We start from the raw sequence: 27682 nt of genomic DNA, 5'->3' as shown, positions 1-27682 counted from the left end.
ACAGGTGAGTTAAACGAGGGTTGAACCTAAATTCAGATGAAAGGAAAATCTCAGGACTGAGTACCCCTGAACCACATAATATCTGCCTAAATAAACTGGTTAAGAACCAACATACATTTTTAGCACATGTTAGACACTCATCAATATCGCATTATGTAGCAAAATGTTGTTGTTTTTTTTTTTTTTAAATACCCGCATTTTAAACTAACGGTAAAAAAAATATATATATCGCAAAAACATGTCTAACTTTGATAAATCACATGTAAATATATTGTGCAATCTAGTAAAATAAACCACATTCCCACAAGGATTCTACAAAAAAGAAACAAAACTACAAAAGTACAGGAAGACAGAGAGCTGTGACCTTACACTGCTATCCTCAAATGCAGGCCACCTTCTGCTTGGAGGAGAAATTTGCAAGCGTGACTAGCCGTCGTGCGATCAAAAGCCTAGCAGTAAAACTGAGCAGAGGTGGGGGAGGGGCAGGGCTAGGGCTGTACCATGGATTTTACAGGGGTGCTACCATTATTCATTTCAATAAGTATTAAACACACTAATATACAATATTTGACACAGATATGAAATGAGCTGTACTATATATATCCACATAACTGCAAAGGGGATACAAATGATTGTTCTCTTAGCAATACGTTTATTCCGGTTATACTTTTGGATTTTTCTTACCAAATTAAATAAAACATGTTGAGAGAATTAAACATGTTAAACAGAATTTAAATTGAAAACGGTTTTAAACAAACATTAGGTCTCAACATATCAAACTAGCTGAAACTAGTTCTAGAGCAGAGTCAGTCACACTGCAGTGTAGCTCCACCCTCTTGCTGCAAAGTAACACAGCAGAGCAGACAACGGAAAATTACTGGAGAGTACAGAGCATACCATTAGAAGGGCCGAGAGGGGGAGACACTCTTAACTTGGACGTTACAACGGTTCGAGTTCCAAACAGACATTAATTACAGGTCTTTTCCATATGAGGTCCAACTAATCGAGAGTCTGCTATGTCTGCCAAACAGCACTGAGGTGCTCCAATCAGACCCAACTTTAAGCGCATATGAAGGCAGACGCAAATATTTTTTAAATCGAAACATTTAAATAATTTGGGATATGAATCTGTAATACAGCGGTTCTCAAACGTAGCCCATGATTAGTCATGGGAGAACACAAGCATGTCTAGTCACACCACCTCAAGGAGCACACAAAGGAGTTCATGGAAGGGGGAGGGGAGCACATGTTGGACTCTTCCATGTTTGCAGTTGTCTTTAAAACGTGGACTTCTACACTAGAAAAATAGTAAGACTTTAATAGGTCCCAACTATTATTTCTTTGAAAGACAGCAAGAAACACAACTGTCCTCAGCAACCAGAACAGTTTGCAAGTCCTTGCCATGATTGAACAAGCAAAGCCAAACTCCACAAAACAACTGCAGGCTTTCGATTAAATTATGCATTGCGAAAAAGTGAAGCATATAATAAAAAATAAAAAAAATAATAAAAGCTGTCAAATTTCAGGGGGATAAAAATCATGATCGTGAGAACACTCTCGCTTCCCCCACTTTTGCAGAACATGTAGGGAAAAAAAACCTTGTATTAATAGACAGGGAATGTACTACTAAAATCTGCCTAAATTAACATACAATCACAATTTAATTATAGTGTGTTCTTACAGATCTAGGCTAGTAGCTTATAAATTTAACGGGGGCTTATGCTCTGCCAAGCTTCATCTCAACAGCTTGGAATTTTCCGATTCGTGTGTAGCACTAGCTCTCAATGCAGAGAACACACTCAATCTGCTGGTCAGTTGGTCACCTCAGTAGTTTCAATAATCAGAAAGCCAGCTTTAGGAGCAAGTTCTGAGTCTATATAGCCGTTTCAGTAGTGCGAATTCACAAATGGCAAGAGGCATTAATTTAAAATCTCAGTGATGTTCTGCCCAAATGCTAATTCATATCAGCAAGCTTTTCATTGTTCATACAAGTTCAGATTCATGTTTTTTTTATTATTATTATTATTTATCTGGATGCAGGCCCACATGCTGCTTTTACCCTGCATAAGTAGCCACAGATTTGTCTGCACCGCTAATCAGAGACTACGACACGCTGCTGCTGAATCTACAGCACCACGGCAAGAGAAATTATAGTTGAGCTGAGTTGTGACTTGTGAGTTCACAGTGTGAAGTGAACGTGATGAGAAAGAAGCCAAGGAGAACTGCGAAATAATACTGATAGTATGAATAAACCGAATAAACATTTTTACTGCATTATTCTCGCTGGCTGCACACAACAAAAACCTCTGTAGTCTAATTTGTGAACAAATAACTATGTGCTGATTCTTTGTAATGAATCAAAAAAAAAAAAAATTCAAACTTGAGTTATCAGGTTGAATCAGTCTAATGACTCAGCTCGATGAATTAGCATCTGACTCACTGTCTTACTGTCAGTTACTGTCATTTTAGTCATGTCCAACTCAAGTCAAGATGAACAGAGAATGGTGGTATTGACTAAGACTTCACATGACATACAATAGCAGGTTCTGTGTGGGCATCTCAGTACTAGTTACTGGTACTGAAGCAGATGCCAGCTAACTCACTCACTAGTATTGTACATTAGCCAGGTGATTACGATTTAATTCAAGGTTTTAAGTCAAAACAAAAAGAACAACACAAAATTGTATAGGCTACAATCAGGGTGTAAAATGAGATCTCATTTTAGAAGACCTGAGACTTTTGCTAAAGAGTGCCAGAACTACACATTTTTACAGTTATGGAGAATATTAGTATTTATTTGCCTCTATTATTTAGCATTGATTTAGACTAATATTTATTTATAGCTTTATTCTCATCTATTTTTGTAATTCAATTCAGTATTGTGGGACTTCGAAAATTCTTGGCTCGTTGTTCAGCATTTGCATTTATATAATTTAAAATTGTATGTCCCATTCAACAAAAACATTTTAAAATGAATAAATGTTGCGGTATTTGCAAGTGCACAACAAAAAAGTTTAGACAAAAGACAACAACAAAAAAAAAGGTTTTGAAGAAATTCTTCAATGCATTTTAACCAATCAAAAACTATTCGCTGCTAGCATGAAAAACTAAATAAGATATGCCAAGATCCTCCCCCAATCTTCACTGGGATGAAGAGAAGACACCCAAGTAAAAACATAGACGCTCAAATGGAATATACCATTTTCTAATTTGTAGGGCAGCACAAATATTAACAGAAGCTAATCCATGCCAAAATAAAATTATATATATATATAATATTATTAAAGAGGTTTTCTGGTGAAATGGGTACAAACATGACCTGCATACATCTTAAAAAATAATAATTCAATAACTCCCTTTAGCCAAAAAAACAAAACAAAAAAAACAGCTTTCCTCTTGTAATGCTACTGTATGCACAGCCAGCTAATCACAGACACGACCGGCAGAAACCGGCTGAATCCAGTTGAGACTGGCTTAGCTGTGGGTTGTATGTCATAGATCTCGGTCATGTGTCAGGCTTTGTTCCTGATAACATACACTAACTAACTAGCGGATAAAGCTACAACAATTTTTAATAATGAACTGATCTAAAATTTCCTTGTTCTGTGTAATAAATTATTACTTTCCAAAACTAACAAAATGATCATACAAGTGCATGAAATGAAACATTTCACGCATTGAAGCCTAAATCCTCCAAGAAAGACTGAAACCAAACACGGCACAACAACAGTAAACCGTATACACGGTGCAGCGACCATGGAGAGCCAGAAATTACAACGAAGTCTCTTTAAGAGCCCCTCCCCCGCTCTGCCATTTCATACTAGTAGCTCTGCACTGCAATAACACAAAATGGCCACCAGCTCGGCTGCTGGCAAGCCAAACAACTGCAGCTGCACAAATCATGTAAATTAAACAGGAAGAAATGACTAAATTAAAATAAAGTGCCTTTGTTTCAGGGCTGTCTGATGGAGTGTCTAGCATGCATGTATCTTCACATCTGATGTTCCTTGCATCTAGATGCATCCAGTTCATCCACACAGGAGCTTATTTTTTTGCTTTTAAAATTGTCAGCTTTTAATCATGCTGCATCATCAAGATCGAACAACTACAGAGGGCATAGTCTGTTCAGTTATTCAAGCCTTGGTCTTCTGTTCTCAGGATCACAAAGATGGTTTCCGCTATGAATCAGGTGCAGGCTATACTCCTGTGATTCTTCTTCTGAGATATCTGATCATACTTCAGTCTTGTGCCATTGCTTCATACTTGTGCATTGGAGTATTAATGGAGCGCTTTTAAAGGGTTCTCTCTTCAATCCATGCAGACGTCCCTTACCCTTGTCACCTTGCACTCAACGAGTGACAGTTATGGAATAGTAGCAATGTCTCTGGACATTAACTGCATGCTCTTTTTTATAGATAAATGCAGGTCATGCTGTCTCAGAAATATTGTTAGATGAAAAAGCCAATAGCATGTACTAACACGTTGTCCACACCGTATCCAAGTGGCATGTCACATCAAAATGTAATCACCCCATTCTAATTGATAAAAGCCGTCTATATTGGAAGCACCTGATGCCTTTAGTTTACAAACACCCCGTTTTTATGTATGCCACGCAACACAGCTACTCCAGCCGCTTTTACCCATCCAACTGATATAAAACTATTCATTATTCAAATTTAAATAATTTAAGTACTGAACCTTTTCTCTAAGGCCAGCTGGATTGATTTTTCTGGTCTGTAGTTTGGTCTGGTCTCACTCTATCTTAGTTAAAACAATACAAAACTGCGCAATTAAAAAAATTGCTCATTTTAGCTCATGTAAGGAGTTTTTATTTCATTATCATGTTACTTTATTAAAATCTACTTCCAAGTTTACATTTCATTGGACCAAGCACTTTGTAGTGACATGCCACTTTACAGCTTTTAGTATTCAAGCTGTAACACAAGGGTGCTCAATCTTGTGTGTAAACTAGTTTAGTTCGGCCTCTAAACAAGCACACAAGGAATCTAATCAAGATCCTCAGGATTTTGTAAATTACCAGCAGGTGCACTAAGGTAGGGTTAAACTTAACCTCTGCTGAAAGAAAAATCTCCAGGTGCAGGATTGAGTACACCTGAAAGACATGCCAAAATCAACTGATTGAAAACCAATCAACTGCTTTTAGTATGTTAGCATAGTCAATACATGTGACACAGCTACAGAAAAATGTTTTTTATACTAAACACTTTTATACTAATGCGCAGTGAATCGCAAGCACCCCACTTACTGCGTTATTACATTTAGTTGATTTAATATATTTTACATAGTTCTATAAATCATGCACGAAAAGACACTAATGAAAATACAAACAATTAAATAAGTACAGGAAGACAGAGAGCTGTGACCTTACAGTACTACCCTCAAATGCAGGCCACCTTCTGCTTGGAGGAGAAATTTGCAAGCGTGACTAGCCGTCGTGCGATCAAAAGCCTAGCAGTAAAACTGAGCAGAGGTGGGGGAGGGGCAGGGCTAGGGCTGTACCATGGACTTTACAGGGGTGCTACCATTTAATTCTACTCATTTCTATCAGTAATTACACTAATTACTTCTCACTGAAAAATGAGTGCTAATATAACTACAAGGGGGGATAAAACAATTGTTCTCTTAACATTAATTCATTTAATTATTCAGGTTTTAACTTTTTCCTTACTAAATTAACTTTGCGGTGGATGTGCTGTGAAACAGAATTGAAACCGAGAACTGTAAAAAAAAAAAACATAGCCTAAATTAGGTCTCAACACATTAAACTAGCTGAAACTAGTTCTAGAGCAGAGTCAGTCACACTGCAGTGTAGCTCCACCCTCTTGCTGCAAAGTATAACACCAGAGCAGACAGTGGAAAATTACTGGAGAGTACAGAGCATACCATTAGAAGAACCGAGAGGGGGAGACACTCTTAACTTGGACGTTACAACTACATGAGTTCCAAACAGACATTAACTAGTTGTCATTCTAAGGTCCACTTACTCAGAGGTACAACATATCCGCAAATGAGCATTGAGTTTGTCGCAATCTCCTCCATTAGTGCCCCTCAGCTTTAACGAAAGCGCGCACATATAGACGCAAAAAAATGTGTTAATACAAAAATACAATTAACTGTGGAAATGAGTCTGCAGAATACAGCAGTTCTCAAGCTTAGCCCAGGATTAGTCATGAGAGAACTCAGGCACGTTTAGGAGCACACAAAGAGTAGATGGAAGGGGGAGGGAAGCATAGCTTGGACTCAACTACGTTTGCAGAGGTTCCTTTAAAACATGTTCATTTTAAACCAATAAAGAATATTAACATCCTCTGGATCACTACTGAATCCTGTAAAAACACTAAAACAAAAAACTGCCCTCAGTGACCAAAACAGCCTGCAAGACCTTGTCACAAATGAGCAAGCGATTGAACAAACTAGCATTTCCAAGAACACTTAAACAAATCAAGTAGAGATCACGATGAAAAACAGAAGTACTTAAATATTAGGCCTAGTGGGGGTAAAACGCATGGAAGTGAGAACACTCACCCCTCCCCCATTGCTGCAGAATGTGCGCAGTCAAAACGGGAGAAAGGATAGGCACGGATCGTACTATTATTTAAAAAAGGGATGTGGAGAGATCCATTAAAAGGAGGTAGTGTAAGGAAGAGCATGACAAGCTATTTATAATCTCCGCCATTTCCATCCGGGCCACTAGAACCCTAGAATATCAAACTCTGAATATTAACACTGACAGAGGGTCAGACTACGCATCAAAATGCCAAGAACAGAGATGGGCAACTTTGATTAGCTTGTTCAGGTGTGTTTGATTAGGGTTGGAGCTAAACTCTGCAGGACCGTGACCCTCCAGGACCAAAGTTTTCCATTCTTGGCCAAGAAGGATTAATATGAAATTTTGAATCAAGCTCTTCCCAAATGCTTATAAATTAGCAATGCAGTGTTCCATGCAACATTCAGCGGACATTACATCCAACGGTTTGATGTTTGTGGCTGCCTCTCTGGATTAACGCTCACATGCATGTTTTACCCAGCTCAAACAGGTATCCACAGTGTTTCCTACACCGCTAATTAGAAGCACAAATGCACCTCTGCTGAATCTACAGCGCTATAGCAAAGAATTTTTTTGCCTAGCAGTGAGCTTGCAGTCTAAATTGAATGAGATGAGATAGAACAATATGCATACACACACACACACACACACTTTACATTTTAACATTAGATAGTGCATAGAACGGCATGACCAAAACATTGCTGATTAAATAAATGTTAAAAAGTGTTCTTCTGTAATTTCTATATTTATGGTTAAAATCAGCTATTTCTTAAAGGAATTGATACACAACTACAACTGACTTAAGCCCTGTTCACTCAAAGAATGATAACTAGCATCCACACCATAACATTGTTTATGATAAGCGGCCTGCAGTTATGTGCTGCTTTAAATGCTCAAGCACTTTAAAGTCTGTTGGATTCTGATTGGCTGTCCATGTTTTTATCGTTCATCAGCTGAAAAAAAAAAAAGGAATCTGAAAGTGATTCCTACGATAACGACAGTTATGATGAGCAACAATTAATAAAAATGTGTATATCACTGAGGTGTAAAACGAAGTGCACACATCTTAAAGGGGTCATATGGCGGTTCTAAAAAGAACATTATTTTGTGTATTTGGTTTAATGCAATGTGTTTAAAAAAAGTCATTATTTTACACATACCATACATTATTGTTGCTCCTCTATGCCCCGCCTTTCTGAAACGCGTAGATTTTTTACAAAGCTCTGAAAAGCGCGGTGTGCTCTGATTGGTCAGCGATCCAGTGCATTGTGATTGGCCCGAATACCTTAAGCGTGTGACGGAAATGTCACCATATTTGGTGTCACCATGTCACACCCCTTACCATATTTGGAACATCAGCTCCCAAAGCAAGAATGACAGGTGATAATGTCAGTACTACCCTATCAATTCGAGCCCGAATCTGATCCGGAAAATGCAGATGACCAAGCTGATCGATCAACTTTGCCAGCGGGACTGGACCAGAATGTATCAGATTGGTAAGGTTTTATTACTGATTATAATGCCATATACTGTCTTTTTACACGTCACGCTAGGGGGGTGTGAACACTATGTAAACCGTGTCTGCATTTTTTATCGTAGAAACGACATATAAGCGCTACTCCATACTGCTCAAAACTCACGTTTGAATAGTCAGTAGCAAATTATCAAAGTATGAAAACATACTCACATGCTGTGTCTGTGACTCAGAAGCACCAGAATGTACTTGCAAAGTTGGAATTGCCCCACGTTCTAGAATCAGCCTTTTTGCACAGCCGGCCTTGAACTCTCCGAGGTTCCGGAAACAGTCCTCCGAAAAATGCTCAGCACACAGTCGAATATTTGGGTTGTACTGTTCTGGAACAGTGTTGTAAATAAAGCTTAACCACGGATTTCTAATGGTGTCCTCTTTTGGAAGGCCAAACATAGTAGTTTGGCTTTCGCAACGTAAAACACAGCGTCTCCACGACATGGCTGCAACAAAACAGCGAGAATAAAAGTTACGCCTTCTTTCTTTGCGTATACATTTGGGCAATGTTATGAAACTCTGCCCCCACACACTGACGTAGATTTGTGGGGACGTGTTTGAATGAGGCGTTTTAGGAAGGCATGGCTGAGCCTTAACTTTTACAAAGAATATCTCTTTGGGTTTAAGACTTTGAGCTTTGTAACTCTGCAGATCTTATACATGCATGCACAAACAGCTACATAGGCTAACACACTAAAGAAAAAGTAAAACAAGAAATATGACACCTTTAAACCTGTTGCTAAATAAGTATCTGACGAAAACACTGAGGCCTGGTGCCAGAATTATTCTGTTTTTAAGGTTACAGAGAAAAATAGTACATCATTTGTTGCTCTCTATTCCTCTGCACTAGCTTTAGCTTCATGTTTAATACTGCCCTGGTATACATTCTGGTATATTTTTAAAATGTGGTTGTACAGCACTGCTAATATCGCATTGGCATTACTCTGAACTCTAAGTTGCTTTCGATAAAAGTTAAATTAATTTATATAAATGTCAATCCTTTGATATTTGCTACTGCTTAATAAAACTGCATTGTTCACAACCGTCATAAATGATTTCCAAAATACTAATCAATAGATTTCTTAAACTGGATAATTTCATAGAATGGCTTAGAGAAATAGCTGCAAAAGCAAACTGCTGCTAACACAACCTAAACCCCACCCCAGTCCTGACTGAGAAAAAAAATGACTAAGTAGAAACAGTGATGTCTGGAAGTGGAATATACCATTTTCTAAATTTCAGAGGAGCAGAAGCATTAGGATCTAATCCATGACAAACATGAAATCCAAGATATATTAAAACAGAGAGCATTGTTAGTTAAAAACAGTTTGCATAGAAACAGACGCATTTTCCAATGCTATTGTATGCTCAGCCACCTATTCACAGATATAACCGGCTGAAACAGGATGAAACCAGTTGAGACTACTTCAGTTATTGGTTGTTCTAGAACTCTCATGTATCGGTCAGAAGTTGAAGGTTTCTGTTAAAAGATACTAAAACTAGCCATCTGATCGACCAGATTACAATTCAATAGTAAAATTTTACAATTGTAGAATAATTAATTCTGAGCCATAAAATGTTATTACTTTCAAAACCCACAAAATAATTGTCAAACAGGTGCAGGAAATGGAACATTTTTCATGCACTAGTGCTTAAAATTCTCAAAAACGGCATGAACAGCAGTGAAGCATGGACCCTACAGCTACCACTGAGAGCCAGACTCCAGCAAGGTCTCTTTAAGAGCCCTTCCCCCATTCTGCCATTTCATTCTCTGCACTGCAATAACACAAAATGGCCACCAGCTCGGCTGATGACAAAGAAAACAGCTGCAATCGCAGTGTTTCTGTAAATTAAGTGAGAAGAAACAAACATAAAAGCGTCTTGATCTCAAAAGTTGTCTAATTTAGTCTACAGACTGAAATAATCAAGCCTGTTTTTTTTATCCCCAGGTCAAGGTCACCCATGGCCTTATTTGTCTTTTTCAAAATTGTTATCTTTTAATACCGTTCCATCATCAAGGTTATACAATTTCAAAACAGGGCACAGCATGTCCAACATTCAAGGTTCATCCTACAACCTAATCTGATTGTGTTGTTTTTGCTTCTTCCTCCTCTGAAGAACGTGTACTGTTGTTGCTGAAATCTTGCTTACTAATTAAGAATGAAAACAGCATGACAGTTCCAACAGCCTCTTCATTTCCCATCGTGCATTGCAAAGCTTCATTCTGACAACGAGATTCAACGTGAAGCTAAACGAAATAAGAACAGAAGTACAGCGCAAATATATTACACAATCATAAAAGATTGAATTATGGTGCAACTTACAGCTACGCGAACTGCACTTCGAGAGTTGTTGTTGCGTACCAAAAATGCATTGCATTGAAGTGTTGCCACTGAGGGCACTAAAGCAGACATTAGTGTAAACATCTACTATAGCCATTCTTCCCTGAGGCTAATACCGTCATGTTAGAGCAACAGTGGGTGTGTTTACATGGACCCTAATACTTCAATTGAAATCAGACTAGTAGCATAGTCTGAATAAAAAGTCACATGTAACCACGTCAATGGGAATGAATTGGCCTAATGGTTTAAAACTTTTCTAATCCATTGAACAGGACATGTAAACACATGATCAGATTAAAAACCAAAACTGGAATGTTCTGCGCAGGTGCAATGACGTAATGTCGCAAGGAACGAGCTGGGGGTTTTGTTGAATATAAATGTTTATCGTGTCAATCTAAAATTCTCCTTCCACTCATCATCTGCCACTATGGCTAGTGGTTTTCCAAAGTTACTAGCCACTCAGCATTTTCACTGGCCACAATTTTGACAACTGATACATGGGGAAAAACTTCCATATATATTTTTAATATTATCTCATAATTTGGCAGCAGGTGTTAGGGCTGTCACTTTTGTGAAAAAATCCTGTTAGAATTTTGAGACATAAGTGTTCATTGAATCGATTGTAAAATCGATTTTCCATGTCTAAAGACGTTTCCATTTTAAATGCCAAATATGGGCAAATCCATGGACAACTAACAGGCATTAGCTCGAAAGTAAAGAGGGCGCTTGAGATGCGCACAAGTCAGCATATTCCTGATGATTTATTGGCGTGAAGTTTCGTGCATAACAAGAGACAAACAAGAGTGCAACATTCTCGAAAAACAATAAGCCATAACATCAATGAAAAACATTACTGCAGGCTTCAACATGGCTGTGTTTACGATTAGAAATGTCAAACAAATTTCGCCTGCATAGGCGATTGAAGCCCGAATCTGTATCTGTATGCATGAGACTGTCTGCATACCGGCAGAATTCACAGTTTTGTTGTAAAAAGAGACACATTATGCAAAAGTATAATTTGCTGTTATGCGTGTTCGTCAGAGCCTGCAGTTGCTGTGTGACGTGCGTTCGCTGCGGGCGTATCATGGCGCTGGACGCGCTCCGAGAAAAGGCCGTTAAAATCGATTCCCTATTTTCGTTTTCGAAACTTGCGTTGGTTGGTCCGATCGATTGTGCAATCGATTTTCGAACGTAAAGTGACAGCCCTAGCAGGTATATTAGGCTGCTGTCACTTTAAGACCTGACGCACGGTTCCATTATACTGTTACACGTGTTTTCTTTCTCAACTGTTTACGTTCTCTTAAAACATAACACTGTGTTTACGTGAAAACTTGCTAAGACTGGCATTTTGACATTATTTTGTGTATATTTGACTGTTTTTATAAGCAGCGAAAAATAATTCAATTTAGTACTGAGGTGGCTTTATGTGCGCGCAATCCCACACCGAAATTCAAGTCGGTAACACCAACAATATTCATTCGGAGCAAATTATATGAGTGAGGGGAGGCAGGTTTGTGTCAACTTGCTGTCGGAGAGATGAGTGAGTGAGAAAGCGCAGCTGGTATCGTATCTATTCTGCGGAAAATTATTATTGGAAGCGTTTCAGATATTATTATTTTTTAGGGGGGTCTAAACCTACCTTTTCCACTACTTCTCTGACTGAATATTCCATTTTGGGCCATTTGTGAATTTCAAAACTGAAACAAAATTGTCAAACAGGTGCATGAAATGGAAAATTTTTCTTGCACTACAGCATAAACTCCTTCTAGAATGACCAGAAACTAACAGACACAACAGCAGTGAAGCATGCACACTGAGAGCCCCTCCCCCATTCTGCCATTTCATACTCTGCATTGCAATAACACAAAATGGCCACCAGCTCGGCTGATGACAAAGAAAACTGTTGAAATTGCAGTGTTTCAGTAAATTGAGAAGAAATAAACATAAAAAGTTTCATGATCCCAAATGTTGTCTAATTTAGTCTACAGGTTGAAATAATCTAGCGTGTTTCTTATCAAACAGCCTAGTTATCTTTTAACACCGTTCCATCATCAAGGTTATACAAATTCAAGACAGGTCACAGCATGTCCAAAGCAAACGTTCAAGCAGGTTCATCCCACAACCTAATCTGATTGTTTTTGTTTTTTGCATCCTCTGAAAAATGTAATGACTATTGTTGCTAAAATCTTGCTTACTAATTAAGAATGAAAACAGTATGACAGTTTAAACAGCTGCCTCTCATTTCCCGTCATGCATTGCAAAGCTTCATTCTGACAGCAATTCAATGTGAAGCTCACCGAAATAAGAACAGAAGTACAGTGCAAATATACACAATCATAAAAGATTGAATTAAGGTGCAACTTACAGCTATACAAACTGCATTTAGAGAGTTGTTGTACCAAAAATGTTGTTGCGCAAATATGCATTGCAGTGTTGCCACTGAGGGCACTAAAGCAGACATTATTAAATGACTACTATGGCCATTCTTCTCTATGAGGCTAAAACTGTTATGAGCAACAGTAGCAGTGTAGTAATACAGCATAGCAACCTAAAATTCTCTTTCCACTCATCATCTGTGCCTCTGTATATTCATGCAGTGTGCACATTGCACAACTCAGAATATCAGTTCCAATTTGAAGCTTGAGACATAAAAACGCACATCATCCCGATGACTGTATTTATCATTCATGTAAACACTGTGTTCGAATTCATCACTCTTGAATTATTTCATTCCAACTGAAACAAAAGGAGTCCATGTAATCGTAGATAGTTTGAAGAGAACCTTGCTGAGCAAGTAAGGGTTCACTTTGTTTATTGAAAAAATTGTCTAAACTTTCTACTCCTTCTCCGACCCTTCAACTGATTGTTTAATTTTTGGGCCACTTGTGCATAAAGACTAAAATGTAAAAATCCATGATTGTAATTGGCTAAAATCTTTGGAAAGAAAATTATCAATGTCTCCTCGATTACGCACAGAATGGTTTTCAAAACTCCGGATAGAATTGTGCTAAATTGGCACCAAGTCTACAAAAGACATAATAGGCTATAAATTATCGGCTATACCATCTAAAAAGCTGCCAACCCTGAAAATAATACAGACTTAAGGCCCGTTCACACCAAGGACGATAACTATAAAGATAACAATAAAGGATTTTCTCTAAAAATCGTTCTCAATATCAAAGAATAGCAGAGTTCACACCACAGCTTTAACGATAATGGCACAGAGAAACGATATTGTTGGAATCACTTTCAGAATGATTTTATCCAGCTGATGAACAATAAAAACATCGACAGCCAATCGGAATCCATCCTGCTGTAACGAGCTTGAGCATTTAAAGTGACAGACAAGCACCACTTAGAATAAACAAAACTATATCGTCCGCTGGTGTGGACGCTAATATAGTTGTCTTTATAGTTATTGTTCTTGGTGTGAACGGGCCTTAACACTAGCTACAAACAGTTTATGCACTTAGGTGATAATCAGCCAAGCATTACACATAACACATGCTTTGCATTGCAATACATCCTGCTTTTCAAACAAATATTAACAAACCAATGCATTAGAATTAAATTGTTTACTTACCGTCATCACAGTCAGGTTCATTATAGTACTGTCCCATCTTTCAGTGAAAGTAAATTTGCAAATCCTGCCACATATTGTGAGTGTTTTACAAACAAATCAATGGTAAAATGTGCCAAACAAATAATGCCACATTTACACAATCAGGCACATCGTAAAAATTCCTAACTTTGGGATCTTTTGGAAAACCATGCAAAGATGCAGTTTTTCTACAACCAGGAACACCGTAATGTCTGGGGAAAAAGCAAAATATATTACCAATTGCTGCCCTATCAGTGATGGATTACCTCAACTGCTCTCTTTATCAATTCACCAAGACTATTACGCTTGTTGCAGGGGTGGGGTCATTCAAATGAACACCACATCCTGACATCACAATGTGACCTCTTTAAAACAAGTCGTTACTGCAGAGTGAAATAATTAGATGCTCTATTTGGACCACGAGCAAGTCTTGAGGTTCTGTAATTTCACTGTGTACAATGACCCCTTATGCCAAAATATCAATGTAAATTTGATTCCTCAAGACATGAACCCTTTAAACGAGGGTTTAAACTGGACATACTCTGAAAAAAAACATTTAAACAGAGAACTGTTCAAAATAGCGTAATAAGTCTACGCAAAATATCAAACTACATGAAACTGGTTCTGGAGACACAGTACACTGCAGTGTAGCTCCACCCTCTTGCTACCAAGTAGCAGGCAGAGCAGGCAATGGAAAATTACTGGAGAGTACGGACCATACCATTATAAGAACTGAGAGGGGGAGACACTATCTTGTATCGGCAGAGGAAGCCAGGCGCAGGAAACAGCATTAAACGACACAGTCATTTAGTTTTCATTGATTGAGAATGGTAAAAACAGTATCCTACTCCCTTACCTTCTCCTGTAGTTCCAGCAGAACAGACAACAGCAAGTAATGATATGACTGTGAAGAGAGATTGTGTAACATTCGTGTCCGTTTAGTGCTTATGTAACGAGTAACTTAAAGTTGTATGATAACACCTGAAAGTGAAAAATGCTTTGTTGACGAAAGCTGGAAAGCATCCTGTTTGTACAATCAAACGGTCATTGTCGCAAAATAAATAATCAAGTCCTGGGATTGATGATAAAATGAGAATGAGACATGAAGAGCTGACAGTTTAGCCCTAATTTTCGTAGATTAGTTATGCTTATTTTTATACTAGGATCTAATTTACACCTAGCATGAAGACAGAAAGTAGGCAAAGAAACAGGAATCTGATATCTTCTCAGAGGACAGAGTGCGAGAGAAAAGAAACCTCCACTTTCTAGAAACTGCCTACTAGATATTAAAACAAAGCCATCAATAACAATGAATGAGAAAAAAAAAAGTACAATAATAAATCATGATTTGGTTCCATGCATGGTTATAGGTTTACTGCCAATATTGAAGCACAGAAACATGGCATGCAAATAATGTGCATATTGAAAACTGGACTCAAGAGACAAAGGTGTAGATTATACTTAAGTCACAAATTGGATATATTTTTATATATTTAAAAATACACTTTCAACTAAATATATAGCATGTTAGGGGCAACTATAATGGCAGGGAGGGTGGTAAAAGTTTTTGGCAAAACCGTTTTGTCATTATTTTGCAATTCCATTTGGTGCCACTGGTGGCGCAAAAAAAAAAAAAAAAAAAAGTTACATTGGCGCAGTTGACGAGTTTGTCACCTACCCTATGGGCCAGTATTGGATTCATGCTGTCAGTTCACTGCTATAATGTGTGTGTAGTGGGTCCACAAAAACCACATCAAATGCACACAGACTTACAGATGTGCAGCAGCACAGACGAACAGGCATAATTCCCATCACAGCACTATTAATACTTTTTTTTGGACGCATGAGATTGAATGTGTCAAAACATTAACATTTTCATTGTACGCTGCTGGTTTAAAAAGCTGACAAGTCCTTAAATTATTGTAAATGGGCTCTTAAATTGGCTGTTAGCACATAGCCTGGTTGGAAAAACAGATTGCCAAAAACCAACCCATTTGGTCCACAAATGCTATCAGTATAAATGACAGTAGAGCTATATGACACTGCTTCATAATTCCTGTATCTTAACTAGCATAGCATAGCGCTAACGATGCAAAGGTCACAGGAATGCAAATATGCAGATGAGCATTGGAAAGTAGCTGAGTACCCAAGACACAGCGCTCAAGTACAAAGTCATTACTCTGTCAATCAATACTGTAGAGAAACATTAAGTACGATTAAATAAATTCATATCAAACCAGGGCTTAATTAGGTCAGCAACCTTTAATAAATGGTGAGAGCAGATTATACAAAGATAAAATAACACGTTGTAGAGAAAATAAACCTGTTCCCACACAAAACCTTTAGTTACAACTAAATTTACAATTGCAAAAAGCTCGTTGGTTGTTAAATATGAATAGTAAAAGGCACCCCTAAAAAAAAAGAGATGAAGTGGAAAAACCAGAGGCAAGGGTGGACTATACCATTATGTGGTTGTGCATAGGGGAGTGTCCACACCACATGTCATGGTTAATGAGAACAAAAAGCTGCAGCATTTTGAATCAGTTTTATCAAAGTTCTGCTGACCATTTTAAATCCTGATATTTATGCACAAACGCACTAATCTTGCAACAATGTTTATGTATACGCCATTTTAATTAAGCAAGCCAGGAGAACTCAATCATGAGCCAACACGTGATATATAAGTGTGGGGGAGGGGTGATAGAAACAAGGCTGTAGCCTACAATTTGCTTTGCAGAGGATTTTAGGTGTTGTATAACCTGGTAATGGTTTCATTGTGCCACTTTTTTAAGCGCAATAGAGTTTTCCACCTAAATTTTCACTTTTTAAATTATGAAACATTACTGAATCAAATAATTGAATTTCATTAATCTAATAATGGCCAATGTGTTACATGATTCAAATCTATCATGCATATTCAACATTCTACCTGTCGTCTGGTCTTGATTTAATATTGAGATACCAATATTATATAATGGCTTGTATAATGAAGTCAATATTTGGTGTTGAGCCTGCTACTACATAGTATGAGCAGTACATTTTTACACTTATTATATGGAATTTAAACAAAAGATGATACGTTGACGAGTTTGTCACCTACCCTATGGGCCAGTGTTGGATTCATGCTGTCAGTTCAGTGCCATAATGTGTGTGTAGTGGGTTCACAAAAAGCGCATCAAACGCACACAGACTTACAGATGTGCAGCAACACAGATGAACAAGCATAATTCCCGTCACAGCACTATTCCAAAAAAATTTGGAAGCATGAGTTTGAATGTGTCAAAACACTAACATTTTCATTGTACTCTGCTGGTTTAAAAAGCTGACAAGACTGTTAGCTACCTTAAATTACTGTAAATGGACTCTTAAATTGGTTGTTAGCACATAGCCTGGTTGAAAGAAACATAGTTCACCCAAAAAGGAAACTTGCCATCATGTACTCACCCTCCTGTGATACAATTTAGGAATGATTAAATGATGACAAATTTAAATTTCTAAATGTGACTAATGTGTGGCCACTCTAAAGCTAAATTCACCCTGATCTATAACATGCATGATCATATACCACAGTTATCGATTAGTACAATTAGTGTATGTTGAAGATAATAGTAGGCTAAATCATGCCTTCTTGATATGAGACCAACAGCACAAACCACTACTCTGGTTACAGAGGCTCATGGTATAGCCTACTGCAAAACAATCAATGTAAAATTAATCTTCATCAGCTACCTCGAGAAGCTGAAAAATTAGATCAGGTGATTTACACTAATTCAAAATGTATCTATTTTCTTTGTTGGTATGTTGTTATTTCATTATATGTTCTTCTATTACCTTAAAAATGTAAAACATTTCTTAAATTAATCAGTCACTAAACGACACATCATTAAAAATCGTAAAATCTCCTAAAACACGAAATAGTTTTATCGCTTAAAATTTGTACTATTAATATCACGTTATCATTACGGCACTAATAGCTAGTGACCTGAAATCATTGTTGTTCACAGTGCCGCTGTACATTCAGGAAGTAAAGCTGTGCAAACACAACCGGTTTCAACCAGTTCTGTCCTGTTCTCTACACTCAGGATGTGAGCAGCTCTCCTTCTCCTTCCATTCCCTTACCCTATTTTTTATCAAATATTTATTTTGATGGGAAAATTTCTGTCTTTTAAGACATACACATTTTTAAACTTTAAACTTTTAAAAGACCAAACTTTAAAACCTTTTTCGGAATGACTATTAATAATCGACAACCGCATTAATAATCATGAAATAGGCTAGTTTATGTAGTTTGACTGATGTACAAATAAAAAACACAACATTCATGTGGCACTAATAGCTAGCGACATGAAATCAGCGTTTCACACAGTTCTGTCCTATTTTCTTTACTCAGGAAATGAGAAGCTCTCTCTTTTCCTTTTTTGAGTTTGTTTTGATAAGATTAATTAAAAAAGGAAGAAATAACACATCTCAATATATTGTACAACCACGACCTGTGATATAACAGCACCCAGAGCTTAAAAGGGAAAAGAAAACTGAACCATGTACTCATGGAAACGCAAGTTAAACACGTTGTACTTGCCACTGCAAAGCTTGCATCTGTAATTGCACTTTAATAAAGTACACTCAGACCTGACGTCAGTGAACAAACTATTTGTCTACGACTATCACATGGCAAAGAAGTGGAAAACACACCGAGAAACGCATAATACAACAGCACAGCTACTCTGTGATTCAAGCAAGCACAGCCGTTCCCCTCCCCCACAGTGAATGTCAATGGGTGAGTGGAAAATTACTGACAGAAAGGGCTGTACCATTTAAGAGATCTTTAGGGGTGGAACAAAAAAAAACTTGCGTAGTTTAATAATGTATTAAAAGAACAGACTATTACCCCAGAGTAGAAAAAGAATATATTGCTTTACTGTTATAAGGTGAAAGCAACTTAAAACTGTGGAATGAGTACACAGACAGGGGAAGTAGGACAACTCAGCCACTGCTACTTGGTGGCACATGACGTCCACAAGATGCAGATGTTATTAGAAGATCAAGCATTCTGAATATTTTCAATGGCTGTCAATAGCTTGAATCCAAAATCGCATACTTCCCTACTACATAGTAGGGGGAAAACAGTAAGTGAACAAGTATTATGTCCGAATTCGTCAAATGTAAGTAGGCGACAAATACCCGGAGATATCTGAAGTGCGCATCCAATGAGCACTTTACTATCCCATGAAGCCACATAACAGGATTTGTGAATGGCAGTGAAGTGACACAGCTGACGGTAGTTGGTCACATGACAATGACAACAAGGTGAATATAATAACGGATTACATTCATAATACACATTCATAAGTGTGTATGGCAAAGTATATGAGTAGTGTATGCGACTTTCAGACTACACAATGTTTTTTTCTGTTACGAGAGTCACTGTCAGATTATGCAATTTTGCCCCTTAAATTCTTGTCGTGACATGGACAAGCAACATGTCAGACTACATGTTGCTTTCCAACCAATCATCTCTAGCCATTTTAACAACGTACGGGGATGTCATCGAGAAGGCGGAACTAGTGACTGACTTTCACAAGAGCGTAAACAAACAATGGTTGTACTAGCCTAATGCTAATTCCAGTACTCACCGAGTTGCCTATGCAATCATTCAACAGCATTTATCTTTTTTCACTCTGGCGTGGTAGTCCCTCCAGGAAACATCATATAGGCAGGAGTATTGTTGTTATAGCTCCAGGAACCTTTCCTCTATTGCATAATTCCACCTAGCAGCACCAACACCATCGTCTGTCTTTCATTTCGCCATGTTTAAAAGCTGTGTACGGAATAGCTTCTGTGCTCCTATTGGTCAATGTCACTGATGTGACAGAACCCAGCATGGAGGACCGAAAAAATGATTAAACTTGCTAGTCTTTCTGACGTTAAGTGTCGCAGACACAGCGTCGGTTTTCGTTCACAATGACACACTGTACGAGATGAAACGATTGATTCTTGCGTCCCAACAGCCATTGTTTTCTGATCTGTAGATTGTTTGCTTTGTTCCAAAACAGGGACTTAATTTGTTACAATGTTGCATTTTCTTCTTGGTTCGGTTCGCTTTCACAAGGCAACATTTCAAAGCGTACCAAAAGTGTTTAGTCATGTGTGAGAAAAACTGTCCTCTTAATGGTCAGAGTTTTCTCTGCAAGTTTTTGATAAGATTGACAAGAGCTTATTGCCTTTATCTGTAGCTATCGTGACAAGCAACCACTTCAAGATGAAGAGGATCAGCCCCAGAGTTCATTTTCAATCAGACCAAGACCTGGCAATCTCGGAGCAATTGCTTTGGTGCGGATCTGAGCACGATTGCCGTGTTGATATGCCTAAACGAACTGAACTAAGGGAGAAAACGCACAAGATTCCGAAACAAACTCCAAACGAGCCAGGTGTGAAAACGCCTTTATTCTCTGGTGGTGAATCAATAGCTCGACTTGATTGCACAACTATATCTCAATGTTGCTCCGCAGGGCTCATGTTCAGGGTTCTGAACTCAAGTGAATGCACCTTCAACTAGGCCTGGACCATCTTTGTTATTGGGCAAGGCAGCACAAAGAGAATGATTGACACCAACAATTGTTGATGATTAGCAAAGTTTTGCCTAAAATCTCTTATAGCTAATGGATCTGTTCCAATCTGACAAGATGAATTCACTTCCGTCAGCTCCAATCCCTGGTAACATGATTCAGCAGACCATTCTACCGTCTTCTAGTCCACACAACGTTCCCAGCCCAGAAATGTACTGTTACTAGTGAGACAAAGTTTGTCACCGGCTTCCAAAACCCACAGTCTACTAATTCGATGATCAACCTCAATGAAATTTAAGACAACGGTGCACCATGTTCTTAAGCAATGCATAAAAGGTGTAGGCTACATGCCAAAACTGGCCACAGCATGTCAGTTGTCTTTATGGTAGTCAAATCTTCAAACAGTGGCATAAGAAGACCCCAATGTGTCCCTCAGATGGAGTGATCTAACAAGTTCACTTACATCATGGATTATGCCCATAATCTCATATAATGCTACATTAAACAGAGGTTGTAAAGTGTGTCAGGCTCAGAATGGTTGCAATACTATTGTTTATTTATGTCTGTGTACTAGGCACAAATATCTAAACAAATCAACTTTGCAATGAATCAGTTGAACTGGCATTACTGATTCAAGTGACCCAAATCACTTTATAAGTTAGTGTTCAGTCCACGGTTCTTTTACACGTACAATACAAACACAAAACCTTTCGAAGAATACTCCATTTTATAGCATGTGTGAACACAGGCAGTTGAATAGAAAGTAAAAAAAAAAAAAATTTCTCTCTAAAAAAAAAAAACCTTCACAAAATCATACTGTAAAACAACAACCATGGGCAACTTGTGGACAAACTAATTAGTGCAAAAAAACGTTTTATTTACTGACAATATGTTCCCTTCCCACCCAGATGTTATCTATAAATGCAGTAAGTTTGAATTGGGTCAAAGCAGTAGTCGTGATCAATCTGAATCATTATAGTAAACAAATCTGAGGCACAGGTTTGTGATTCTCCCATTAAATACTTGTGGTTTCAAAAGAAGCATCTGTAAAGGTCATGTTCATAAAACAATTAGCATATGGGTGTTTAAAATAAAGAAGGGACACCATTTGTTGATCATATTTAACAAGCCTGTTTTGTACAGAAACTTTTTGTCAATAGTATTGTTTCGATATAAAACATTCCGGAATTACCATTTTTGTATGTAATCTAAAGGCCTCTGACCTAAATTGGCAAATGATTTTTAGTGAGGTACACTGCATTCATGGTATTCATTTTTTATCAGTTCATGCATTCCCTATGATCTTGGCATTGCTGGCATCATTTTCTTCATTTTGAGCTTTTCTATAATGATATGAAACATGCAACCTGTTATACCCAGCAATGTTATATGTAAGGGAAAATCCACGGCTAACTGCATTAAACGATGGTTGCCTCCACAAAGTGCATTTAAATAATTTAATGCACAGCTAGCCATGGATTATCTTGCTTATACCATGGTCATTTGCCAACATTGACAACTTAAAGCTGATATTGATGCTTTCAGCACAATATTTGACCGTTGCTAGAAAATATAATGTAGCGATTCAGAAGCTACGCTTTTTTATTAATAAATGTTGTGGGGCCGCGTTAAGTTTCTGTGCTCCTGAATGTTTCTGTGTGTGCGCAGCAAGATCTATGAGTGATGTGTGTGTGTGTGTGTGTGTGTGTGTGTGTGTGTGTGTGTGTGTGTGTGTGTGTGTGTGTGCTTTAATGACAGTGCATTAATATAGAACGGTGATTAAAATGACTTGGAACTACCTGTGCATTAAACAGTTTTATTGTATACCTTCCAGCCAATCAGAATTGAGTATTCAGACAGACCATGGTATAATTAGACTTAATGACTGCAAGCGAAATAAAAAAATTATGAAGTGCAGTACTTAGCAAATTGCAAGACCTATTACTCAAAATAACATTTCAGTGGATCCTTAACCATTCAGAGTCCTTGTAGGAGGTATGATTGATTAAATCTTTAAAGGTGAAGTGTGTCATTTCTGCACCACAAACAACACACAGGCCTAATGGTACTGGAAAAATATTGCTAATTTCCAAAAGGGCTTCCACTGTTGAGTCAAAGAGGTAATCCCGCTCCAACCTCCAAACTAAATTGACATATCAGGTCCAGGATTTTTTTTTTAAAGAACAATAGAATCAAAGTGCACATTAAACATTGTAGGCCTATTGCAAATAGTTTGTTATTCTTCTAGTTATTTACCTATAGTGGCTAATGAATCGAAAGTCTTGCACATTCACAGAAAATAGCTTACGATTGTAATAGTAATAAGGTGGATAAAGGGTAGCACTGTGGCACTAAAAGCATTGTTGTTTTGAGAATACCAACCAGCCTCACATAGTACTGGCTCAACCAATGGTATAAGTTTGGGGTGGGGCTATCTGTTTGATGACCAATGGCAGGCATGTGTGAAGATGCCAGGCGCTCTGCTGCAAACGCGTAGCTGTTGGTGCTTGAGAGCACTTCGGCAGCGCACCGTTTTCTTTTCGGTCGAGACGCTTTTCTTGCAATGAAACAGAATAACCGCGGAAGTGTTAGTAGTAGCTTATCTATTTCACAGACAGTCTGTTTCTGTGTTGTTTCTATATGAAAATGTCAATACAATGTAAAGTATTTGCTTTTGTTTTAAATTATTTTGTTCCATTATTATGCTTCTTGTCATCTGTTGCCGTTGTACAAGCAGGATGTGGCGGTTGGTCGGTTTGGTATTTGTCCTGTCCCTCCTCCACTCTGATTGGACGGCTGGGTAAAAAGTGACAGTGATGAGTGCTGCGTTCTCTCTCGGCGGCCTCTCTCACTCATCGTGAAATAGACGCTAAGGCCCTGTGTCCACAAAAGCGTTTTTTCACGCGGCTGCCGTATTTTCCAATTGTTTTTAATGGGAGCGCCGCTTTTTTCTGCGGTTCAGTGTAGCCCTTCAGATACAAAGCGATTTGCGCTACGCTGGCCAGAGCAAAGTAGGGAGTTTTCAAAACTTTTAGCGGGAGTTCTATACGTCTAGTTATTTTGATTGTTGTTCCTCCTTTCGGTCAGCAGCAAACTATGTATATTAGTCCTGTGCTAAGAAGCGAGCTAGCACAAGTCCTGCTAATGAGAAGAAGAAAGAGAGCAGCAAGGAAGAAGAGGTTGTGGGTGCATGAAACCCTCAGATCCAGAGAACAGTTTGGGGAATTCAGGCTTGCAAAGGAGCTCCGTTTCCACAGCGACCGGTTCCAGGTGTACTTTCGGCACAGTAGGGAGCAGTTCGACAGTTTGCTGGGCAGAGTTGGACCTAGAATCTAGAACCTAGAATCTAGTCGGACATAGAAGAATGTTCAACTTTGGGTAAAACGCAGCACTCATCACTGTCACTTTTTACCCAGCCGTCCAATCACAGTGGATGAGGGGCGGGACTAATACCACAACGACCAACCGCCACATTCTGCTTGTACAACATCAACAGATGACAACAACAAGCATAATTTAATGGAAAAAAATAATTTAAAACAAGAGCCAGAGAAAATGCTTTACATTGTATCGACATTTTAATATAGAATCAACACAGAAACAAAATATGTATGAAATGAGATATTAGTAACACTTTCGTGAATATTCCGTATCATAACAAGCAAAGCGTCTCAACTAAAAAAAATGCTGCACTGCCAAAACGCTCTCAAGAGCCCATAGCTAGGCGTTTTCAGCAGAGCGCCTAGCGTTTTCAGACTAAAAACGTTGGCTAAAAACGCTTTAGTGGACACACGGCCTAAGTGCCTCATCACGCTGTTGGCATTTTAAAAACGCGGAGCTCCTATTGAAAACAATTGGAAAAATCTGCTAGCCTCACGAAAAAATGCATTGGTGGACACATAGCCTAATTGCAGCTTTTTTTTTACTTTACATGGAGAGGGTCACCTCAGGGGGCTGATATATTGAGATCACATGACCATCCAAATACTACTTATTGGACACTTTCTCTCAGAGAATAAATTATCATGGCTGACAAAAATGAATATTTTTCTACAATGACATCAGTAACACAAAACTTCTGCAAACAATGCTACATTCACACTAATATCAGTCAGCCAACATAAAAACATGAAATGGTATATACATGTGCAGCTTTTATATCTTTTGGTATACAAGTCATTTTTCCAGGTTTAGAAGAAATCAAATTGTAGTAATCACTTAGGGAAACAAAACAAAAAAAGATACTCACTCAAATTTCACTTTATAAATTTAACATAAAAAGCAGATAGTCTAAATTGTGTTGAGTTTTTTTATTATTATTTAAACTGAGTTTCTAAATGAGTTTACACCTGATGTGCAATTAGTGACAGGTAAAATCACGTAACACTTTACAAATAAACATAACCCAAATTCAAGATAACAAAAATTACATAAATAATACATTAATGAGTATAAATGTATATTAAGTTACAAATATTCTCAGAAAAACGTAGGACAAACAATTCATTTTGCAGAACCAAGTGTGAAAACTCACCCAGTGTTTTGATCAGTCGGAGCGCATACAACCGGTACCTCCAAAAATTCGTTACCACGACGGTCTGTGTGTCGTATTGTATACGTTTAAAAACAGAACATCAGCAAACGCGGATTCGGTTGGTAACGTCTTTATCGTCACGCAACGGAATCGCATACAGTCACACAGGCAGCAGCACAAGGTGACTGACTGTAGGCTACAGTGTGAGCAGGCTGACAGCAACTCAACAGTGTGTAGTTTGCTTGGAGATTCGCGCTCTCTTCTCCTCTCCAACGGTACAACAACAGGGGGAGGAAACATGCTTTTCGCGGGACAACGTGAGAATCGAAATAAGCTCCTCCTACCGTCTCTCGAACGTTTTCAGAAACGCGTGTTCACAATGTTGAATCTAAATGTCCGTTGGTACATTTTACATAGTTTAAAATCCATAAGCAGATTGTTATGGGAATCTCGATTTCTCACTGGTTCAACCGTGTTCTCATCATCCCACACATTAATTTTGTTTGGGTTCGACATAGTACGTGGACAGGATATTAGCAAATGATGTGTTAGAAATGTATTTACGAGACGATCAACAAAAATTTGTATTTTTAACAACTGGAATTTTTTTGTTTGTTTGTTTGACGTTGCATACCGTTACAACGCCTGTCAACAACCAAGCTCGAGTTTTGGTCTTACACAAACACTGGCCATATACATTAAAACTAAGAGTTGTCATGAACAGCCAGTCAGTATGATTTACCCACAAGTGCTGCGGCATATAGTTTTTGGTTTATTTCGAATCGGGGATGAAAATCATTCGTGTGAGTTATTTTAGTGTGTTACCGCTCCGATTGACCCATATTCGCCTAAAAGAACCGGTTCATAAGAGTACCCCCCCCCCCCCCCCCATGGCATCGTGTGAGCCCACATGCAGTCCTGTGCTGTGTATTGTGATGTATTTGTTGATTCACTAGAATGAATCGATTCAAAAGAATCATTCGTTCAGGAATTGGAGTACAGGTCACGTTGTTTCGCGCTGCATTCTTAAATTGCGGCACTATAGCTTAATAATAATGCTACACAAATGCCGCAGTAAAACCGCTAGAGAATCAGAATACAGTTCGGTTCTCAAACATGCATCGCACTAGCTGTTTCCTGCACTACTAGTGCATGTTTAAGAACCTTCAGAATGTCATGAAAATCATATGAGAATTATGTTCTTTGTGTTTTTGCTTCTATTTATTTTCTTGAACAGTCACTCAAATATTATTAACGGGGAAGGATCGCATAACAGAGGGGGTGGGGGACTTGAGGGGGATGGGAGCTTGATGACCCGTGGGAGGAGTCGTCTGTCCATGCATGCAGGCTCAAAATGTTTTTTTTTTTAGATCGCCTCTTTTAACAAACCTGAATAAACAAGAAATGTAAAAAAAGAAAGAAAGAAGAAAAATAAAGTTTTTAAAATGCACATTAAAAGCACACACCCAAACACCTTGCAGAGCCGTTCAACGGTTCGCGATGACTGCAAGTATAGGCTTCATTTGTGTGAAGGTCAGCCATTTTGTCATTACTTGCAGCATGTGTAGCTGTTTGAAATGTCTACTATCTGCAGTACCGCCTGCCAGCTGTTGGGCTCACAAAGATGAGAGAGACGTTTATTTGTAACCAATTTTAGATAAGATTCACTGGATTATGTCTATATTTGCATAAACAGATTTATCTTAATTAAACATTACAACTAAGTGATATTTTAGCATTAATAAATTAAGAACCCCTTAAGCGCTGAACCATTTCAGTTGGACTCCACTTGATTGAGAACTTAGATTCATTAAGTTAGAGGAGGTAAAATGTGGTCTGACAGGACACTACACTAGTACTTGGTGTACACTACCCAAACCAACACATACTAAAGGAGTAGCCTACTTCTCTCAGATCATAGAGCAGGAAGAGAATTTGGCCCCGCCTCTTTTTTTGAGCCAGGCACACAAAGCTCCTGAAACGACACTCGGAGAGAGAAACACGACGGTATTTTCGTATCGTGTAAAAGCCACGATAAATAACGCTGTCAAATTGACTGTCACTTCAAATCAATTACCTCAGTGCTGGAGGTTATTAAAGCACAGCGAGCAGAACACGCTCAAGTATGAAAATATGAGGGCAGGTTTACAAGATTCATCTGAACACACTGTGATGACACTTATACAATGTTTTATAAAATCAAGTCAAAACCTAGTTTCAGCGTTTGACACACGATGGCAGGCAGGCACCAGTCATACGACAAACAAGAATTCGGATGGACTAAGAAAATGCTGTGTGAACTGAATAGAGTGAACTGATGTGTCGTTACGATTCAGTACTTCGCCACCCAGTGGGCTTTGTGAATACTGACGCAAATTTAGTCTTTTGTTATACAGTTCCCCCTACAGGCAAAAGACGAGATGACAGTCTTCTTCCCGCTTCTGTTTGGAAACAAATAACTGCTGAACTGTGTTAAAAAAAGAATAGAAAAAAAAAAGACAACTGGTAAACGTACTGTTTTTCGATGCGAAAAAAAGTCAAGGCAA

The 27682-nt window shown here is 38.3% G+C and overlaps 1 protein-coding gene across 7 annotated transcripts in view; it reads right to left on the bottom strand.

The window, feature by feature from the left end:
• Window positions 1-25413, bottom strand: part of atf7ip (activating transcription factor 7 interacting protein) — a 40821-nt gene extending 15408 nt beyond the window's left edge. The window contains exon 1 of one of the 7 annotated variants that reach the window (XM_079859099.1): window positions 25137-25413. Coding sequence is in view for 3 of the 7 variants with exons in the window: in XM_079859093.1 (XP_079715219.1) it covers window positions 8256-8537 (282 nt within the window). In the remaining 4 variants the exon portion in view is untranslated. Of the gene's footprint in view, window positions 1-364; window positions 452-3945; window positions 3997-5389; window positions 5464-8255; window positions 9264-14018; window positions 14706-25136 lie in introns of those variants that run through there. The other 6 variants (XM_079859098.1, XM_079859093.1, XM_079859103.1 and 3 more) reach the window with 6 other exon arrangements.
• Between the last annotated feature and the right edge of the window lie 2269 nt (window positions 25414-27682).

The sequence above is a fragment of the Squalius cephalus genome, assembly GCF_949319135.1.
Source record: "Squalius cephalus genome assembly, chromosome: 2".
NCBI classification, from domain to species: Eukaryota; Metazoa; Chordata; class Actinopteri; order Cypriniformes; family Leuciscidae; genus Squalius; species Squalius cephalus.
This window is presented reverse-complemented; position numbering and strand designations above follow the sequence as displayed.